General features: G+C 36.8%; 1 protein-coding gene and 1 long non-coding RNA gene across 2 annotated transcripts in view; one reads left to right on the top strand and one right to left on the bottom strand.

Annotated features, from left to right (window-relative positions):
• The window catches only part of LOC113482112 (collagen alpha-1(XXVIII) chain-like), a 34,093-nt gene that overhangs the window by 8,297 nt on the left and 5,949 nt on the right, over nucleotides 1-19,847 (bottom strand). Inside the window, exons 6-25 of the mRNA XM_026852452.1 lie at nucleotides 19,602-19,646; nucleotides 18,769-18,795; nucleotides 18,446-18,490; nucleotides 17,749-17,793; nucleotides 17,039-17,092; nucleotides 15,736-15,804; nucleotides 14,988-15,056; nucleotides 13,019-13,087; nucleotides 11,123-11,191; nucleotides 10,627-10,695; nucleotides 10,466-10,534; nucleotides 9,247-9,315; nucleotides 8,031-8,102; nucleotides 7,452-7,520; nucleotides 6,164-6,235; nucleotides 5,222-5,290; nucleotides 4,742-4,810; nucleotides 2,914-2,982; nucleotides 1,680-1,748; nucleotides 929-997 (exon numbers count right to left, since the gene is read on the bottom strand). Of these exons, the coding sequence (XP_026708253.1) occupies nucleotides 929-997; nucleotides 1,680-1,748; nucleotides 2,914-2,982; nucleotides 4,742-4,810; nucleotides 5,222-5,290; nucleotides 6,164-6,235; nucleotides 7,452-7,520; nucleotides 8,031-8,102; nucleotides 9,247-9,315; nucleotides 10,466-10,534; nucleotides 10,627-10,695; nucleotides 11,123-11,191; nucleotides 13,019-13,087; nucleotides 14,988-15,056; nucleotides 15,736-15,804; nucleotides 17,039-17,092; nucleotides 17,749-17,793; nucleotides 18,446-18,490; nucleotides 18,769-18,795; nucleotides 19,602-19,646 (1,257 nt within the window). The remainder of the gene's footprint in view (nucleotides 1-928; nucleotides 998-1,679; nucleotides 1,749-2,913; nucleotides 2,983-4,741; nucleotides 4,811-5,221; nucleotides 5,291-6,163; nucleotides 6,236-7,451; nucleotides 7,521-8,030; nucleotides 8,103-9,246; nucleotides 9,316-10,465; nucleotides 10,535-10,626; nucleotides 10,696-11,122; nucleotides 11,192-13,018; nucleotides 13,088-14,987; nucleotides 15,057-15,735; nucleotides 15,805-17,038; nucleotides 17,093-17,748; nucleotides 17,794-18,445; nucleotides 18,491-18,768; nucleotides 18,796-19,601; nucleotides 19,647-19,847) is intronic.
• On the top strand, nucleotides 68-18,849 carry LOC113482118. Its single transcript, XR_003398781.1, has 4 exons — nucleotides 68-193; nucleotides 6,979-7,144; nucleotides 7,955-8,118; nucleotides 18,789-18,849. It is a non-coding gene; the product is annotated as an uncharacterized LOC113482118 (long non-coding RNA).

Consider the following 19,847-nt stretch of genomic DNA (forward strand, 5'->3'; position numbering starts at 1 on the left):
TTTTATGCCTATATTGCTATTCCAGTATTCCTGCATTAAATTTTCAATTTTGTCATTTGTAGGGATCCTGTGCACATGCCAGTCCTTGGGACTAGCACTGGCTGGGGAAGCACTTCACCATTGCTTAGCTCTGGACCTAGCCTTCATGCCAACATGAACCAAATCTCTGGGACCAATAAGCCACATTGTGCAGGTAATACATTATTTTGTTGCAAAATCTTTGCATTTGACCTTGTTCAGTTCATTTACATCTACATTCTAAAACAGTTCTTTTGTATTAATAGACTTACAAAGCTGAGCTGTAGGAGCATAAGAATTTCCAGTTTGGGAGGTTTCATAGTGAAAATGGGTTTTATAGTTACAATTATTTCCAGATCTTTGTCACAGTGTATATTATAATTATACATGTAATCCTTTTTTCAAGGATTGGTCATCATATTGGTCAATAATCATAATTGGATTATTATTAATTTACTTTATACAGTAAAAAAGGGGAATTAATTCTAAAATAACTCAACAGTATGCCTGTCATTGTAACAGTAGTATAGGCAAGACATGATAATGTGCTTGCCAGGCCATTAATTCTAACCAATGTGAGGTCTGAATAAATTTTTGCTACTCAGTTGCAGCTAATGTCTGTAGGAGCTAAATGTTTTGTCACCAATCTTCACTGCAAGATTATCACTTTATAATTTATTGTATGCAATAGGAAGAAGGCCATGGTTTATGGCTGTCAGCAGAAACATTTTTTCTTTTCTACAAGAGACACTGTATTGTTTAGTTATCTTATTAGTTGGATTAGTTGTTTCTAGTGAAGAGTAAAGACAGAAAACATGTAGATGTGTATGCACTATCACACATTTTCATACTATTCTTTTTCTTTTTTAGAAAATAGACAATGGGAGACATAATTGTTTAAATGGCTTACTTTTGGTCCTGGCAGGCCTTCTCCTGGGGGACCTGGGAGACCAATTGGTCCTCTACTACCGGGATCACCCTGAAAGTTGATACTTCAAAAAATAAGTAGTGAATACCAAAATTTAATTTATCTCTAGAATTCCTAGCATCTGCTGTACTCAAATGGGACAAATTGAGGAGGATTACTGAACAGCAGAGTGCAAGTCTAAACAATGCTAACCGTGAAAATTTCAGTCAGGACAAGAAAGTTATTTGGGATAAACGGTGGCTAGTGGTCTAATCATATTCAAGACATGTACAGTAAATTACACAGGAATTACATTTCCCATATTGTAAAATGAACTCCAGGTTCCCCAAACCAAAAAAAAAAATTTTTTTGCTTGCTGCCTGTCTGTTGAATCAGACTCTGTGTTCGCACTGGCACCGTTCTAGCTTTTTCCCTATCAGTGCCTTCAGACAGCTAGGGGGTTGAGGTTAATGGAAAAAGGGGGTATGTCCTTTTAAGAGACACTAGGCATATTTAAATAGCTGTAGTCAATCCTTCAACTGCCTGTAAAATTCCAGTAATCCTGCAGTCAGCATCAGGATGAGTTCTGAAGTGAAGCTTGAAGATCTTCTATGGGATCTACCTTTTATATATTGACAAATATGTCAAAGCTGGATTTAAAAGGAATTTTGACTGTGACTTATGAGTAGGAATTATATCTGCATGAAGTAGAGTACACACATGCATTTACTCTTCTAGAAATTAAGGTCTTTACCTTAGGTCCTGGTAGTCCAACTCCATCTGGGCCTTGTTCACCAGGAATCCCAGGAAGGCCTGGCAAGCCCTGAAATTATATGCATAGACAAATTATTAATTTAGTTTACAGCTATATTGACTACATGCTTTTGTTATCATTAATATTGTAGTATCTTGAATATACTGTCTCCTAGTGGATCACTGTGGTCTACAACTGGTTGAATTCTACTCTGATAAGCCAGAAATGGTGCCAGTGGCATTTGCATGTGTGTTGCATGTCATGCAGGAGGCTTGCATGCATTTGAAGACAGGAGTCAGATCCAGAGAGGCAGGTGCAGAAGCAATTCTGCATGGGATTGCACAAAAATATCTGAAAGTACTATAAATCAAATTCCAATTTCCATGTTGACATTCATTACTTTTTGTGCCTCCATGTGGCAATTGTATGCACTTTTGCTGTTGTCTTTAGCACAAGTAAATGCTAGTATATCACCAAACTCCCTGACTCCAGCCAGCAATCTTCCTGGGGCTTCCTCACTGCACAGGCATGTAATGGCTAGGGCTGGAGGAGCACAGTGTTGAGCAGACCAGATCTGTAAGGCCAGCACTGCATATGTGTGCAAGGAAGGGAGAGAGGAAGGAGCCTTTTCTCTTTGTATCCTTTTTGTGGGGATTGGTCATATCTACCAGCAAAGTCCTCTGTAAAGGGCTGTAAAGTGGATCAACCAATTCTTTGAATTGGTTCTTGAAGCCACACCTTCAACAACCTAATGAACAGAACTGAGGATGGTTTGCTCTTCTGGCTTTTTGGATAGTAGGTTCTTTTTTAGTGATTCTGGAACATAGCATTGCCCTGAGTTCACACCAATGTATATGGACACAGCTGCTTATCTGGGCTATATTCTTCTGTTTGGAAATAAATTTTGTATGGTCAGGCAGAAGACAGTATCCTACATGAAGATATTGAGGAAACTGATTGAAACATCACTGATACTATAGAAAAAAAGAAGTCCCACTTGTAATATGTTACATCGTGTAATCAGGATGAGCGGAAGACATGGAAAGTCTTGGGACTATTTCAGAGGGAGATTTCTTTTTCCTTCTACGTTGAAATACATTTTCACAGTTGAAGAGCATTTTTAGGCTTTTAGACCAGCAAATCTTTCCTAGCATGTCAGCCATGGAGGCTAATCACTTTGGTGTAGCACCTATTTGTTCCCAATTCACATTAAAAAAATGGACTATAAACTTACAGGTGGGCCGGGATAACCATCTCCTTTTGGCCCAAAGGGTCCGGGGGGTCCTGGAAGACCTCGGTCACCCTGATGAAGGCAGGAAAGACAGCTGAGGTGAATGCCAATACAATTGCTAGCAGAAAACTTTCAATGACAGTGAAACTTCTTTGGCAAATATACTGTAAATTGATTTTATCTGCTAATGTGTTTTACTGTGTGAATTATTTTTGTAGGTTATTAATCCTAGTCTAAAACTGGGATATTTAATAGTGCTGAGGATTTACAGGACCCTTCACTTTTAAGTCAGTAATTTGGATCTTTTTCAAAAGTTGTGTTGTTATTTGTAGCCTACATGTAAGAAGGAATTACTCCAGTCGCATTCACCATATTTTTATCATGATTACTATTCCAGCTTTGGGGGAATGAGTCCAAACTGACAAAAGCCAAAAGTCTAGTATGGGAACTGAATTACTCCGTAGCTGCTTTACGTTAATTCTTGTAACTGAAGATAGATAAACTGCTGCAGAGCATTAGGAAAACCATATAGGTTCTGCACATGCTGTATGTTTGTGTAGTGAGACAAGGGATGTAGGGGAGGGGACAACGGTGGTTTATGTGGCTACCTAAAATACGAGCATGAATAACAGTGGTGAGCAAAGCCCCATGCAAAAATAATTTTAAAAAATGAGACTGTAAAGAGTTTTACCATGTTCAGCTTAGTGCAGATGCGTGTCTGAGAGTGAAGCAACAGCAAAACCACTAATACCAAGAAACAGCAAAAAGTGAAGAACACAGTAACAGAAACATGCAGTGTCGGCTGATTGAAAGAGCTCTGGGCGCTCAAGGCTGAGGGAGAGAGACCTGCAACTCAGCAAAGAACCTGCTTCCTGTTGGTTGATTCCTGATGGATTCCCAGAAATAGAACAACATGCAGTTCTCTGAATTAAGTGGACTGTACCAGAAAAGTACCTAATTCCATTATCATCCTCTCCTGATGAAAATAAATTTAAGGATCTTGAAAACCACTACCTGATCAAAAAGGGATAGAGATTGTTACATGTTTCTCATGCTTCTGTTAACTGTGTTCAGTTCATTCAAAGAACAAGGGATAAGGGCTATTCTCAAAAGGACTGTCAAATTCATTAAGTAAAAAAAAAGGGGGTGGGGGGCAGCATCTTTTTTTTTTTTTAAGAAACACAAGTTTATATGTCCCATGTTTCTTGGTGTTCAGACAAAATCAGCCCTGAAATGAAGACTGGCTTACAAAAGTTGAATCTAGGTAACACTGAGGCAATAGTAGAGAAGTGCTAGAGAGAACTCCTTAGAGATTAGCTACTTGTTCTTCTTCCACTGCTTAAGACATCTCTTCTCACATTGCCACTCTGGCCAATGTTTTGAGATCTTTTTGGAGTCTGGATTACCCTGTGTCAAAATCAGGAATGAAGCAAAGGAGCCTGGCTGAGAAAAATTAACTGTGCTTGACAGGTAGGCTATTGTAAGCACATAAATCAGGTGTTTTCTCTGTATTCACTCTTCATCAGTTAAAACCAGTCATTTTAAGCACATATATCAGGTCTTTTCTCTGTATTCACTCTTCATCAGTTAAAACTAGTCATTTTTCTCCTGGTTCTCTGCCATGTGAAAGTTTATGGTTCATGAAGCCTGGAAGACTGACCATCCATGGTTTTCTGGCTCTGCAAATCCTTATACTCTGTCAGTGTTGTATGACATACATTGTTAAGAACTGTGGGACACTTGGCCACCCTAAGCAATTTGCTGTGGCTTCACTGGAAACCTGCTTTATTTTACAGTTCTACAGAAATGAGTTTACCAATTTAGGAGTTACCTTTGCCCCAGGAAGCCCAAAACCTGGTTCTCCAATTGGTCCAGCAAGACCAGGTAGCCCAATGTCACCCTGCAATGAAGAAAATATATATTCTAGTTATGTATTTTATTAAACACCAATCACAGACTGTGTTTTTTGATTTCTGTTGTACAAATTTATATATATCAAACATAACAGATAATTCTATTTATTGCTATTGCAAGCATTAAACACCAAAAGGAGAAGAAAGAAAAGTATTTTGATATCCAAGGTTATCCAAAACAAAGAAATGAACATAGGTAGGCCACACCTCAAGCTGGCATACAGTTAATACCGGGGCATGGTGGTAACTAGACTGGATATGAGCCATAACTCTGTTAATAGGAAAGATATTTTATTTTACCTCATAAGGCTGAAATTATTTACATGAATAGTGCATGGCCTACTTTACAGTTTTCATGCTGTGTTTATAAGCACTAGGATCTGGAGTGTGGATGTTACCTTTGGTCCAGGCACAGCTCTTCCAGGAGGGCCTGGCATTCCAAGACGTCCTGGTGCACCAGGCTCTCCCTGCAGTGAAGGAGGAACAGCAAAAATGATGGATTCTTCTAAAAGTGGGCATGAGCATCTCATAGAGAAAACATTTATGCAACAATTTATGATATTCCATTAAAATTCTATTAGAATTTCTAATATTCTATTGTATGTGGAGTGAAATCTAACTATTTGAAGAACTGATAACGGGCATAGTTCTGATTTCTCATTGGAAATGAGATTCTTCTCAGTCACTGAACAAATATATGCTATTAGAAATCCCTCTCTTAGTGTATTCGAGACTTGGTCCAGCATTCAAGGTTTCCTGCTCAGCTGTGTAGGTATACTGAAAACATGCATATTTTTCTGTTAGATTTTTTAAATAGTTCTTTCAGTGTACTTTTTTACCCCTTTTTATTTTTTCTCTTATGTGGAATAACACACTCTTGTGTGTATGAAGAGCAAAAGACTTAATCAGAAACTGGAGGAGAAACCTAGAGGAGCCCTTCTCTCACTGTCAGTGAGTACTGAATATTTGAATAGAACCTCCAAATCCATAAATAATATCGGCCATGAGTCAGCGTAAGGGCAAATGAAGTCCTGTCACATATGTACTATCTTCCCAAACATTTCAGCATAAAATTACCAGTTTCAGTGCCCCCTAACTTTTTCCAAACAGACAGGGAAGCAATATGTTAAATGCAAAGCTTTTTTTTTTTTTAAAAAAAATGCTTCCATATGTTTATAGGGATCATGGTGTCTTGCTAAGAGAAGACTTAGATGAACTTCTTTTTTTTTTAATTATTTTTTTTAGAAGGAAGTTCATTCTGGGACAGTTGTTTCTGAGATCTAGAAGAAAACACAGCTTTTGGGGGCTGTTTTACACACATAATGTGACAATAAACCTACTTTAGCTCCAGCAGGTCCAGGCACTCCTGTTGGTCCAGTTAATCCACGTATTCCTCTCTGACCTTGATCTCCCTACAAAAATGGAGAAAACATGTCACACATACCAAATAATATTAAGAATGTGTTAAAGAAAATGAATTGCAGGTATAAGTGAAAGGTAGTGAAGTTCTATGTCATAGCTGTTACACATGAGCTGTTCCTATTGCCTTCAATGGCAAGTCAGTTAACTGTGCTCAGTAGTCGTCCAGTTAATTAACTGACTTACCAGTGAATAGTGTGGAAAAAAAAAAGAACCAAGAGTCTTAAAGATTGCATCCTTGCAGTTGCAAAATCAAGTTAAGTAATACTTGATACTATCTAAGAGAAATCAACCTAAAAAGATCATTCACTCAGAGGTACTTTTTTAAAATTCAAAGGCAAATAGGGCCAGTCAATTGACCATGATGCCATCTCTGGTTAATCAGCTTATAATTCGGGGCAGAAAAAGCTAAGAATAGATAGTGTAAAGTTTGTAAAGGGATGACTGCTATTTAAGCATATTATTAAGCTGTAATAATTACAATAAAAATGAAACAGCTATGACTCATTCTGAAAAAGTTCCAATACAGTAATTAATTTTATTGCAGTATCATGTCATCTGCATGTATTCCCTATCAAAGTAATCTGAAAAGATGGATACCTCGATTTTCCTTCCTACACTATTTTTTAGCCCTTCCAGCTGCTTGCAGTCATGATACTTAATATCTTTATTTCACTTCTATGTGACATTTAATCTCTGTATGTCTTGTCCAGTGTCTTGGACAACTATTTCACAGGATGCAGATGCTGATAGGAGAAACCAGAATTATTTCTCTATCTGTGAATCAGTACAGAAGACCAGTACAAGATCCAGAACCTAAAAGTTTGACTCAGTTATTCCTACTAAGAGGAGTAGTATTCCCAGTTATCTCTTTGTGAAGTTCTTGGACCAGACTACCACAGGTACTGGAAATAGTGAGCTATTGAACTGTTCTGCTGTCATTTAACCAAAAAAAAAAAAAAAAGCATGGAAAAAAGATGTCTTGGGTCGTTTTTTATTAACTTTGTTACTTTAAAAATTGTTTTAGGCTGGGGCTGAAATATACTCTGCAGTTAACCACTTTTAGAAGCACTAAACTAATAGTTTAGAAACCTACTCCTTGAGGTATATTTTTTTGTTACTTTTAACAGACCAAAAAGAGAAGGCTTTGACAAACCTATTCGTGGAACATTACAGTTCTGAATGTCACCTTTAGTAAGAAGTACTCACCTTTGCCCCCTGTATTCCAATCCCTGGAGCACCTTCAGGACCTCTAAGACCAGGTAACCCTGGTTCACCCTTGAACAGAAAAATCAAAGCAGCATTTCAGAGTACTGCACAGACATGGTGCAAGAACAACTCTTCATTCACTTGCTCATTAAAATCATAGACCTTTCAGAGTCAAAGCAAAACTCCCACTGGTGTCAGTGGGCCCAGGATTTTCTTCCCATATTCAGAAGCAACCATTGTAAAACTCTAAGTATATAATTTTAAAATCTAATACAGGGTTTCTAATTCTAGGAAGGCTATGAAAGGTTGCCTGTAGCCATTTCAGTGGTTTCCCTTCTCAGTTGCAGGGTGTTTGGTGGATTAGAAAACCCCAACAACTGTAAATAAGATAAGACACCCCACCCCCCCAAAAATTTTTTCCCAATAAAGGTGTGTTTGAAAGAGAATTTTTTTCACTGAAAAATGTGCTACTTTTCCTCTTGTCCATGAACACTCTTTTCTAGGTTATAGGTATCAGTAGAGAGAACAGTAGGAATGTTTGGTGGGAAGCAGGTAGACTGCAGACAGACATGAACCAACCTTTTGTCCAGGGGCTCCATCTTCTCCTGGAAGACCAGGCAAACCTGCCAGTCCTGAAGGGCCTGGCTCACCCTGACATCAATAAAAAGTAAGTCCTTCTATTAAATGCAGACTTGGTACTATTTTTTCTCTGAATCAAGGAAATCTATTTTAAAATATTTACTAAACTGTATGTATATTTGTAGCAAACATTAATGCATAGGAACCCATATCTTGCCTTTTTTTATAAAGACAACTCTCATGTATCTGGAACTGTCCTCCATATGATTGTTTGAACTGTGGATTTTATCTATGCAATTAATATTATTAGCTATTGACACTCCAGCTCATTCTTAAAAAGTAATCCCATCATTTCATTGTGGCAGCATTTGAAGTAAACATCAGATAGAGCTGACTGTGACATGATGATTGACATATTTATATAAAGGTTCTAATTTATATAAGTCCTGACCTGGTTTTAGATTAAATGGGATCATGTGGGCTCAAATGGGTTTACTCAGCATTACCATATTTTGTGAAATTAAAGAAATCGAACAATTTCTTTCCTTTTCCAACCCGTCCCAGATCCCTAACAAAAGAATAAAACCAGGACAGCCCTGTGCCTTTCCACTATCACAAAAGTACTTTTTCATCTATTCCCATTTTTAATGATAATCTGGCTGTTAATGACATAGAGACTGGTTAATATTTTGGTCACTTTAGCACTAAGATAATGTGGTTACAGCTTCTTCTTCTCTAAGCAACCGTGCTTTCTGCCTAGTAGCACAGCTTGTTTCCCGTGTGAAGGTGTGAGTATGTAGCTGCTGCTTTGTTTACATCCTATCCTGTGTGACAAGGGAAGGACCAGCACAATAAGCACTATTCAGTGCTTTTTTTCACCAGCTCTGGCTATACTTTAGCTTATGCTGGGGACCGTGAGTTCTGGCAACTGTTTAATATTCTGGATGGTTTTCTGCACAGAGCTGTAGGTGAGCTGTATGCAACAGTGACTTGAGCATGGGTCTGGCACATGGAAATTTTCAGTAACAATAAAATCTTACGACTTTTGTACATGTTCCCATTTCTGGAGGTTATTGAAAGTCTGTGTTAAAAATTTTAAAGACTAGGAACCTAAATTTTATGTCTAAACGTATTTTTAAGTGCCTACAGAAAGGATACTCAGGAAACACAAACAAACAAACAAATAAATAAATAAATGCCTCTATTAACAATGTACCTTAGAACCAGGTTCTCCAATACCTCTTTCTCCTGGCACTCCAGTCTCTCCTGGCAAGCCTTGTTCACCCTTAAGTAGGAATTATTTTTTGACAGTGTTATCATGGAAGAATAGAAAAACATCTTCTTCATTTCTTATATTTGAAGAAAGATTAGTGTGATATTGTCTTTAGTACGCCATGTTAAACCCTTGGTCACAAAGACTGGGAATCTGCAGCATGTTTTGAACTGCTACAAAAAAGTTGTTGCTGGAAATGATTAATGCTGCAAATCTATAATTATATGTCCCTTGTGAGTATTTCCCACCAAACTAGCTGATATTTCAGGAGCTTATCTGATACCCACAGACAATTCACCCTTATCTGTCTTTTTACCAGTGGTAAAGCATAATCCTTTCACAATCGCTCAAAATGTAAGAGGTGATCTCTGATGTTACAGAATACTTTACCTGTCATGGATCCTTGATCCACTTATATCTCTAGTTCTTTATTCTATGCTTTAATAGCCTTCAGTCATTCAGAACTTTATCTGTCACCTCTTTCAGAAAATTGTCTTAAATCTCCATTCCAAACACTTCAAGGGTGGTATCTTTCATTAACAATTCTGCATTTTGCGAATCAGTCAAGGCTAAATTATTCTGTTTTCCTTCAGCAAAGGTAATATTCGTTATACTGTGGACCATTCTTAACTGCTAGATACAGTAAATACAGTGTCAGGTGAGACAACAGGCAGAAATACAAGGAAGTCAGCCAATTTGTAAAGTATGTATGTATTTTTCTGGAATGGAAACAGTACAGTGAGGATAAAAATGATACTGAAATTTTGGTCTTCTGTTTTAAGTTTAACTACTTTTTGGAAATGATTCACTGCACCTGATATGATGGAACTGCAGGTTCAAGGCAGACAACCCTTTTTATGGAAATGTATCAAAGGGCAGCTCACTGTCTGTTATGTAATAACTCAAAGGTTCTGTGGTGAGCCAAGTCAAAACCTAACTAGATAGCTAATGGCAGTGCTTTATCAAGGCTTTTCAGTGGAGTAGGATCTACTGTACAGTTTAATAATATTAATAAAGAGAATAATTTCCTGCAGCTATGTCAATACTTAAGATTGCTGTTCAGCACTTTAACAAGTGTAAGGATAGAGACACACCATTTCTTAATCAGGAAACATAACAGTAAAAACAGCACAGTAGCTTATACTTCAGAAAATGCCCTAACCTTTGGTCCAGGTACTCCCTGTCCTGGTAGCCCTCTAGAGCCAGGTGGTCCTTTTGGGCCTTCCACTCCCTGAAAAGATTAGTTAAGTAATTATTAAAAGTAAAATATTCTCTGTTACTGCACATTTAAGTGTGGGGTGAGGCGAAAGTGATACTCTGCACCTTCTCTCCTTGAATTCCAATTCCAGGTAATCCAATTGGCCCAGGTAAACCAGGAGGACCAAATTCACCCTGGCAAACAAAGTACAAATACTTAGTTGAGTAAAGATACAGAAACAATCTGGGACAGCTCCCATCCTAGTACACATTGACTTAATCTCTCCTGAAGTCAGTGAAGCTGGGAATCTGACCTTTTATCTTTCATACATGCTGGTTCAGTTGCAAACAACTGCTAGTCTCCTTTTCCCTTTCTCAACCTTAACTTTCCCACAGAATCAAATTCTTTTTGTAAAATTTCCTATTTTAATATGAAGAGATGTTAAAATAGGTTGGGAGAGTTTACTGGGCATAAATCTCCCTACAAAATACCTTATTATCCAGGGCCTATTGTAGATTGCTTGCCTCATTACACCTTTTGTAGTGAATATCAACCCTGCATTTTCTGTGTTATGTAGATTTATTGGCACTTTGTTAATCCCCTGGTGTATTTACTGCTCACCTTTTCACCTTTTATGCTGATGCCTGGAAGCCCACGAGGGCCTTTTGGTCCATCAAAACCACGGTCTCCCTACATGAAAAAATAATATGTTGTTAACTGTGGAAACACACTCTGAAGTAACTAGAGACACTGTTTGCTCTGTCATCATGAAAATCAAAATGAGAAGAACCGGAAAATAGCTCCTGGATCTGTTTTCCAGGATAACAGAGGTCACCTTTTCAAATGAGCTTGCTCTGCAGTTTGAAATTGTTGGTGAAAGAGCTGAACAAGCTTCTTTTTATCTTTCTGCTCACCTTGATTGCTTAATGTCCTGTCCTGCTTTCCCTAAAATCAATGGCAAAACCACAACTGATTTAAATGTCAGCAGAGCTGAGTAATGAGACTAACTGAAAGCTGAATTCTGCTCGTTTGTCTCATGGGTTAATCTCATTAAAGTGTGGCAATGAGGATATGGCTCTCACTAAGAATTTTGCCAGAATAGAGATCAGTCCAAACTGTATTGTTGTAGAAGTCTATTTGTTAATGTCGTGTTTTTTCTAAATGTTTATTTACAAAACGGTGGTCTTGGGGAAAATGCAGGTTACTAATAAGGACATGTATATTGTGCTTTCTTGTACTTCTGTTAATAAAACATGTAGAGACAGATTGTTAGCTTGCATAAATTGTCACAGAATCACCCAAGGCAATAAAGTTATGCCTCAGACAGGTCTTTTCTCTCCCTAGTAACCAATTCCATCATTTTCACTTTGACTGAAATTATGTGGATTTCTGTCTAAAATAACATTCTGTACTCCTGATGCTTTAGGATACATGCTTTCATTTTCCTTTTCACTGAACTGTGAGCTTGTAGTAAAATCTGTGCTTTACTTATTGTAGTGTTTCTTCCCACATGATTTGTTATTTCAGTGGCAATGGAATGATTTCTAAATGCATTTTCTTCAAATAATTTTTTTTGTTTTAATGCATGAGATGTGCTAAGCAAATACAACAGTGAGGTTAGACAATTTATATTATAAAACATATACTGGAAGTTTGAAGATACTATGTTGCTAGCAGCAGTCAGATTTAAACCTAGCTGGCTATAGTACTGTGCTAAGCAAAAATCCTAAGATTTTTAGTAAAGGGATAGCTGGGGCCTGCATCTGCAGTACAATATTTTATTGTTTTCCCAACCAAAACTGCCTTGGTGCATGCATAAACATGAGCAAACCATTTAATTATTTATTTAGCTCATGTACAAGCTGACTCACTTTGTTATTGTAACCAAAGGTCAAAGTGACATCTCAACCTGGGAGTTTGTTTTCAGTGGGCAGCAAAAGGACCTAGCAGTGGCTTTAGTGAGTCCATCCATGTAGGTGCAACTACTACTGTCATTACTTCCACTGGATCTGAAAATTAGCAACAGCAACTTTCTTTTCCCACAAACTGAACACAGACTTCTGCTAAAATGCATAAACCTGTGGCTGAGGTATTTAAGAAACTTAGCAGCCTGTCTTTAGTGACAGCAAAGATCTATCTCTATATAAGGATTTAGAAAAAAGCAACAATAAAAAGCTAAATTTTTCATCTAGGAATCACTTTTATAATATTTTATTTAAAGTCAGATGCTTGAGGCTGTTTTAAAATTATAGCTTGAATTCTTTCCAGGCTTAGATCCCACAAATCAAGCATCAGGTGAATTAAATATCAGCTTTACAGGCCCCAAAGGCTAGCTGTGACTAGAAGTCATGTTTGGACCAACTGAATTCTATGAAAATATATCAGGTTAATTGATGCCAAATTTCAATATTAATTTACAAGCTACTTTCTCAGATTCCCATGGCTGCTATGAACTTGTTTTGGCATGCACTCATTTAATGGTGCTGCTCTGATCTTAAAACACCTCGATGGCTGTACCTTTGCTCCTGGAAGCCCTTCTCCTGGTGAACCTCTTTCTCCTTGAACACCTTGCGGTCCTTGAGGCCCCTGTTAACGTAAATTTGAAATGGTATAGAATATGTATTAATCACTCAAATCAACAGCTGCATGTTCTATATCATTGTCAGTTTTAAGCACATCTTTAAATGTTGGTGTAGTTATAACCTGTTAAAAATAATACAGTAATACAATATTCTCAGTGAATAAATGCTGAACATTCTGGCCTGTAGCAATAACAAGGCAGACAGTTTTACTTTTCTGGTTACTTATGAATCACAGGTTATATTGCTGAAATTCATATTCTTTACACTCTTGAAATCTTCACTTCCTAAACTTCAGTTTGGTTTACAAATTGTTACTAATCGTTATTAATGTATCAGTATAATCATGAGAGACAGGGAGAACCAGATGAAAGACCATGCAGAGTAGTACTGAAGAATATGTAGCTGTAGAGAGATTTGACTGTAATTGGTGAAGAGAATAACACCATGCCCTTCTCTTTTTGAAACCAGATCTGATAGGAGCACAAGGGGCAAGTAATACAACTAAAACCTTTCACTAAATGCAAGTCCAAAACCTGTACATATTGAGCCTACTTCACAGCGTTTTCCTGCATCTGTTTTTTTTCCTTCTGATTTATTCCTTGAGATGACACACACATCACAGAATGCTGGTAGATTTGGCTCTGCATAGCTTCAATATTCTTCTGCACGGAGCTTTAGAATTATGCCTATTTCTTAGGTAAAGCTAATTATACTGCATTCAGCTATAAAAAGAAAAAGAACTTTTGAAGCAAATACACTTTATATTTAAAAAACATATTGAGTATATTTTTTAAAATCAGAATCTTCTGTTATACTAGTACAGCTGTTGTGGCTAACAAAGGTGCACATCACAGGCACCTCTTCCTCACAGAGGGGCTCTTCTCTCTATACTGTCACTGAGGAGAGTCAGGAAACATTGCTGCCCCACTTCAGCTGACTGTCACCACTGGCCTTATTAGTAATGAATGCTCTTTTCTTTGGGCTCTTCAACAAGAACTCCCTCCTCTCCAGCAGCGTATTTCAAACAAGTTTGAGGTCAGCTCAGTTACCAAACCATCTTTCTGTTTTTCATGTGAGCACCTCTTTTGAAGTGATTATTACAAATCCTTCCTTCTCAGTGGACAAAAGCTACTTGGGAAAAAGTTGCACAAAATCTCTCTCATGGTTGCACTAGGGGTCTTTCATCCAGGTGATGAGATATGAATTTGAGTCTGCTGTATTGTAAATAGCTCAGTAAAAGGTGCTGATGCTTTCAAAAAAAGCAACCATAAAATTGGTGTACAGATTTTCTGAATTACCACAAAGAGATTGAGTTTACAACTACCAGGAGGAGCAAAGGAAGGAAAAGAAGGAAGAGACTTCAGAGCCAAAGGTACTATAAATTCTGAATGTAAAACTTCTTTTTAAATTTCTCCCTCTGTTATCTCCAGTGAAGGTAATTGTTATCTGGGACCACTTATTCAATCTGAATGTCATTATGGAGGTTGCTTAGGTATGACTGTTTCTAATGTTACAGTTGTTGAAATTGAGTTTCTACCTCAAAGCCATGCTGATGTTAATCTTCTAATAATACTGAAAAGCAGTCAACTTTGAAGTTACCCCATGTGGATTTGAATCTATCAGGGGACAGATTATTTAAATATTTATGTGGTTTTGCATAAGGCCTTATTTTTTCATAGCTGTTTTGGGGACTAAGATAATTAGAAAAGTTAAGGAGTTAGAAACATTTCCATTTTATTAAAGGAAATGGAAGTCAGACAATGTAGTATGTATAAGAGTGAGAACTAGTGGAAAAAAGAAAAGAGATGGTATTATTTAACACATATGTACCTTTTAACAGGGAAGCACTGAGAATTTTTTCTTTTTGTCCCACTTCCCTCTCCCCAAATGAAAAATAGACATACCATAAGTCCTGGCTCACCAACTCCGGGTGGGCCAACAGGGCCCGGTCTTCCTGTCAAACCGGTGTCACCCTTCAAACAAAGATGAATTTTGAAAATGCCTGATTTAGGTATCTGTATGTGTGCAGCATATAACAACTCATCAGACATCATGTGCTTGAAATACTTGATGGAGAATACAGGAATGACTGAGAAAATCTGAGTGTCCTCAGTCATACAGCATACAAGGCCCAACAGACATTGAACTGGTGCAGTTTCACAGAATTAGAGGACAGCCTCAATTCTGCATTTGAGAGAAGACAATGTTGAATCTAAACAGATTATTCCCAATAAGTATTCCTAGTACATTATGTATAACTTATTGTCCTTTTCCAAGAAGTCGGTATTTCTATCATAATGTTTCTGTTTTCTTTATGCCAGTCCTCTAAACCAATATGCCTGTTTTTCACAGGACAATTTTTCTTTAAGCCTATGCATGTATTTTCACTCAGCCATACACTGCTTGGATTGAGTTACGTCAAGCGTAAGAACTACTGTAAAAAAGTCCTTTAAAGTACATACTTAAAATATACCTTTTTTTTTTTTTTTTCCCCAGTTTTGATCAACATACAAAATACCTTTCCAGTACTATAAAAACATCATTTTGGGGCTTGAAGTTTCTCATGTACCAGCAAGTATATTATCTCAGCTGTCTTGGTCTTCGTTCTTATCCTACAATATATATAATATAGAAGATGAGAGATGCTTGTACCTTTGGGCCTGGCAGTCCTATTCCAGTCTCTCCAGGCAAGCCAGGTGGCCCAGGGAGACCTCTTTCACCCTTTTCAAAGAATGAAAAAAGAAACAGTTCTGCTTATAAATTGGTGTCTAGGGAAATCAATTTAGCTCAGTAAGTTCATTTTCTACATAACCCAAATTTCAGCCCATTGTCTTACACAGTACATTCACCCTTTCAGTGCTTAAAAATTCCCTTTATTAAGATCATAGATACTTCCTGTACAGAGTGATACCAGATTAAACAAAAGGAAGAATGTTTCGTTTCATGTAGGTTATAAGAGTTTTGACACTCAACTGCACTCTCACTGTTGGTGAGCAGGTGCTCTTAATATGGTGCAAAGAAGATATCAAGAGAGATATCAAAAGAGATAATGTCCTTTATAAATTTATCTTCAAGTTTTTCTCCACAGCAATATTCCTTTCAGTAATTGAAGAACCCATTAGCTTTGGCTGAATTACTCAGTTTAAGGTTTTTGTAAGAAGCAAAGTGTATCTGTGGTCTCTCTTAATGAAGTTAACACCGTTTGCATAATTGTCTATAATACCAGTGCTATTTGCATCTTCCATGATAAAGATAGCAAATCATCACAGAACCACAGAATGAAGTAATCTTCATCGGTATACCTGGAATTTACAAGTAAACCCATCAAACCTTAAAGATTTAATAAATGTAAATCACACATTTTTCAAACAAACAAACAAAAAAAAGTATTTTATGTTTACAGAGGGGACTGGATCTTGCAGTGAAGCATTGGGTGATTTCTGTGGCTGACCTTCAGAGGGCCCATTGCAAAACTGTGTCGTGAATTGCACTTATCCTCGTGACTTTTGGATATCTTCTGCTGAGCATCAGTAAACAGTGGGACTACTAATTTTGAGCTATAGAATTCTCCTTGAGAATGTACAGTTTCAAGAGAAGAGTTTGTTTGAGATCCCAAACAGAATTCCTGATTGGCTCTAAGGGAAAAAAAAATAGTTTTAAGCTGAAAACTGAAGAAATGCAATGCTGCTAAGTAATATTCAGTGATGCTGCCATATTTTAACTGTGAGAAAAGACTGGAGTGTGATTGGGAATCTGAATCAAATACGAAGAGCAGATGAAGACTTTTCTTAGGAACCTTGTAGAATACAAAGAGTATATGATTTGCTAGCAATGTCACATTAAACTGCATTGCCTACAAGAAGGGTATGGGGTATAAGGATAAAAGCATTATTGTTGTGATGCTGTATTAATACCTTTTAACATTAAGAAAGAGAAATAATAATGCAGTTCTTGCCTTTGATCCTTGCAGACCTTCAGGCCCTTGATCTCCAGATTGTCCTTGTGGACCCTATTAAAACAGGAGTGGTTTAAATGAGAGTTTTCAAGCTTTCATAACAATCATGGCTTGAAAAATAAGTCTTTAATTTGCTGTAGTCTGCATGGAAATATAAATTACAAACATTTCAGAACTGAAGCTTTGCTTTCTGATGCATGTGTAGATTCAGCTACTCAACTCAATTGGAGCTGGGTCTGGTAATCAGTGGAGAGAAATTTGATCTGCCTTTATTTGAATACAATTAAAGCTAATCTATATTCATGATTTACTGAATCATCAGTGATGGGCTAAGCTTCTTGGCCTTCTGTCCAAGAGTATTGGGATGAAAAGTGACTAAGGTGTTTCCATGTACTTCTGTAAGTGATAATGAAATAGTTAAGGCACTGAATGGGAAATGAGTGATTTTGGCTTTTATGGAACTGTATTTGCTGTGGTCTTTGAGACTGAATGAATTCTAAGGATGATTTATTTGTCTAGACTGCTCCTCCAAATTCTTGTTAATTTTGCTGTTTAAGAAGATAGGTTTTGGATGCCTTGAACTCAGTGATTCAAAGATCCTGTGACAGTTGTGGTATGATATATTTCAGAGCTCTGAATCCTAGGGAACCAGATATTGTTGGTTTTATAGTTGTGTGGGTTTTTTGTTTGGGTTTGGGTTTTTTTTTTACCTGTAGCCCTTTTGTTCCTCTGGGGCCTACTGGGCCTTCAGGACCCTGAAAGGCAAGTCAAAAAAAAGGGTACATTTATGTGTATTTAGATTTGGTCAAAACCACTTCTAGGTAACTTTTTACTAAGGTATCTTATTTGGATATCTTTACATTAAAATAAAAAATAAAATCAAGAGAAGCTCAGCAGCCAGCAGGTATTAAGTAAGTATTTTTAAATGGACTGTGGTAATCAGAATACTGAGTAAAAATGAACAGTTAATTATCAAGGACCGGTAATCCAGGATTAAACCCTGTTTGTTTCACTTAATATATTCACAGCAATTACACAGCAAATCTTGAAGATCAGTATTAGAAACCTTGATTTAATTTTCACCTCTCATTCCCTTTGCTTACTGCTTCAAGCCTGACTCTATTTAAGTCGAGTTTTGCCATTGTTATAAACAGGCTTAGGCTTGGGCCTTAAGACAAATTACATGAAAATATAGAAGGAGCTGAGAAAGTTAATGAAAATGGTAAAAAGTTACTGAAAGTTATTGAATTGCTCATCTCATTTTTTAAAACTGTCAGTTGTTAATGTCCCTCAGCCTTAGAATTAATATTTGCCTTAAATGCATCACCATGGTTGTTATTGAGGGAGTTGTAGTTTTTCTGTATTTTAACTGTTTCCTGAAAACATAACAACTTTGTGGATACTTACTCTATCTCCTTTTATCCCTGGGATTCCACATTCACCTCTTTCACCCTGGAAAGTAAAAGAAACAAATATTTATGAGGTATATGGAACATATAATCCTTGTTCTTTGGGTGGTTTAGTTGAAAACCTAAATGTAATTCTATTCATGATATATTACAGTAATTGTGCTGTAAGTTCACTGGGGAAGGAACACATCTTCTATTAGAGCTTGTGCAGCAGCTAATAAGATGATATTGTTCATTTATAAGAAATAAGGAACTATACATAATAAATAATATTAACGTCAATGTCTATATGTAAGTAGAAGTTCTGACTAAAAGTAGTACCTTCTCTCCTTTATATCCAGATTTCCCCTGGAAAAATGAAAAAGCAAAACAGGTTGTGAGGATATATAACCCAAATGTAAGAATGTGGGTATTGGCGCTATTAACATTCTAATCGCTATAGAAAAAAACATTTCAGGTTATAATGAACAATTAGGTAGAAATGGTGATCTCTGATAAATATGTCAATATAACTCTAAATATTGCACCTACTGGTCATGGTAGATGCTGTTGTATGTGTGAACATGTGTCATTTTTTAGACTGGGATTCTGATGATGTAAAACCAGAGTTCATATTTCCATTTCAGTGAGAAACATGCTAAAATACAAAATCAAGAAAAAAGTCACTATTTAAAAAGGCTGTACTGAATAAATAGGAAAATATAAAGTAGAGTGATTCATATGTGAATGAATTCAGAGTTAAGCACTAAGAGGCTAGTCCTACAGATACTTCCTATATGTATTTCATGTAACTTTTTCATTGCTGTTACACACTGGATCCTTCCTTTGCCAAATGAAAAATTTAAACTGACCCATAAAGATGCAGGCAATGTCAATTTCTGTAATGTTCTTAGATTATCATATCAGAGCTTTTCACACTTTTTTCGGAGGGACTATGTATTATTAGAGAGTGTTTTCTAGATCACTCTTATAAGAAGGAATTATTCCCTTTCTTTGAGCAATGATAATGTTTTCATTTTTTCTAGTGTTAATGAATCATTAGCTGGTAAACCAGAACTGGAATTCGCTATTATAATTAAAAATTTTTTAAAACCATGGTGTTTTGCCTTGAAAGAACACTGCTCATTGGAGAAGGGTAAAAAAATTTTTTTTACCTCTATTCCATCTCGTCCTGGGATTCCATTAAGACCTGGCTCCCCCTATGAATAATCCAACATTAAGATCAGTGAAATAAGGATAAACTAGCATTGTCCTGATTATCTGAATAGGTATCTAAGTGTAATACAGGAAGCATACCGGCTCCTTCTTTTTACACTGATGATTTTTTATGTTAGATATAAGATTTTAATTTGTAAAGAATCTTAGTCTTTACTACAGCAAAAAGGGGTGGATGAAGTTTA

The sequence above is a fragment of the Athene cunicularia genome, assembly GCF_003259725.1.
Source record: "Athene cunicularia isolate RWA chromosome 7 unlocalized genomic scaffold, athCun1 chr7_part1, whole genome shotgun sequence".
NCBI classification, from domain to species: domain Eukaryota; kingdom Metazoa; phylum Chordata; class Aves; order Strigiformes; family Strigidae; genus Athene; species Athene cunicularia.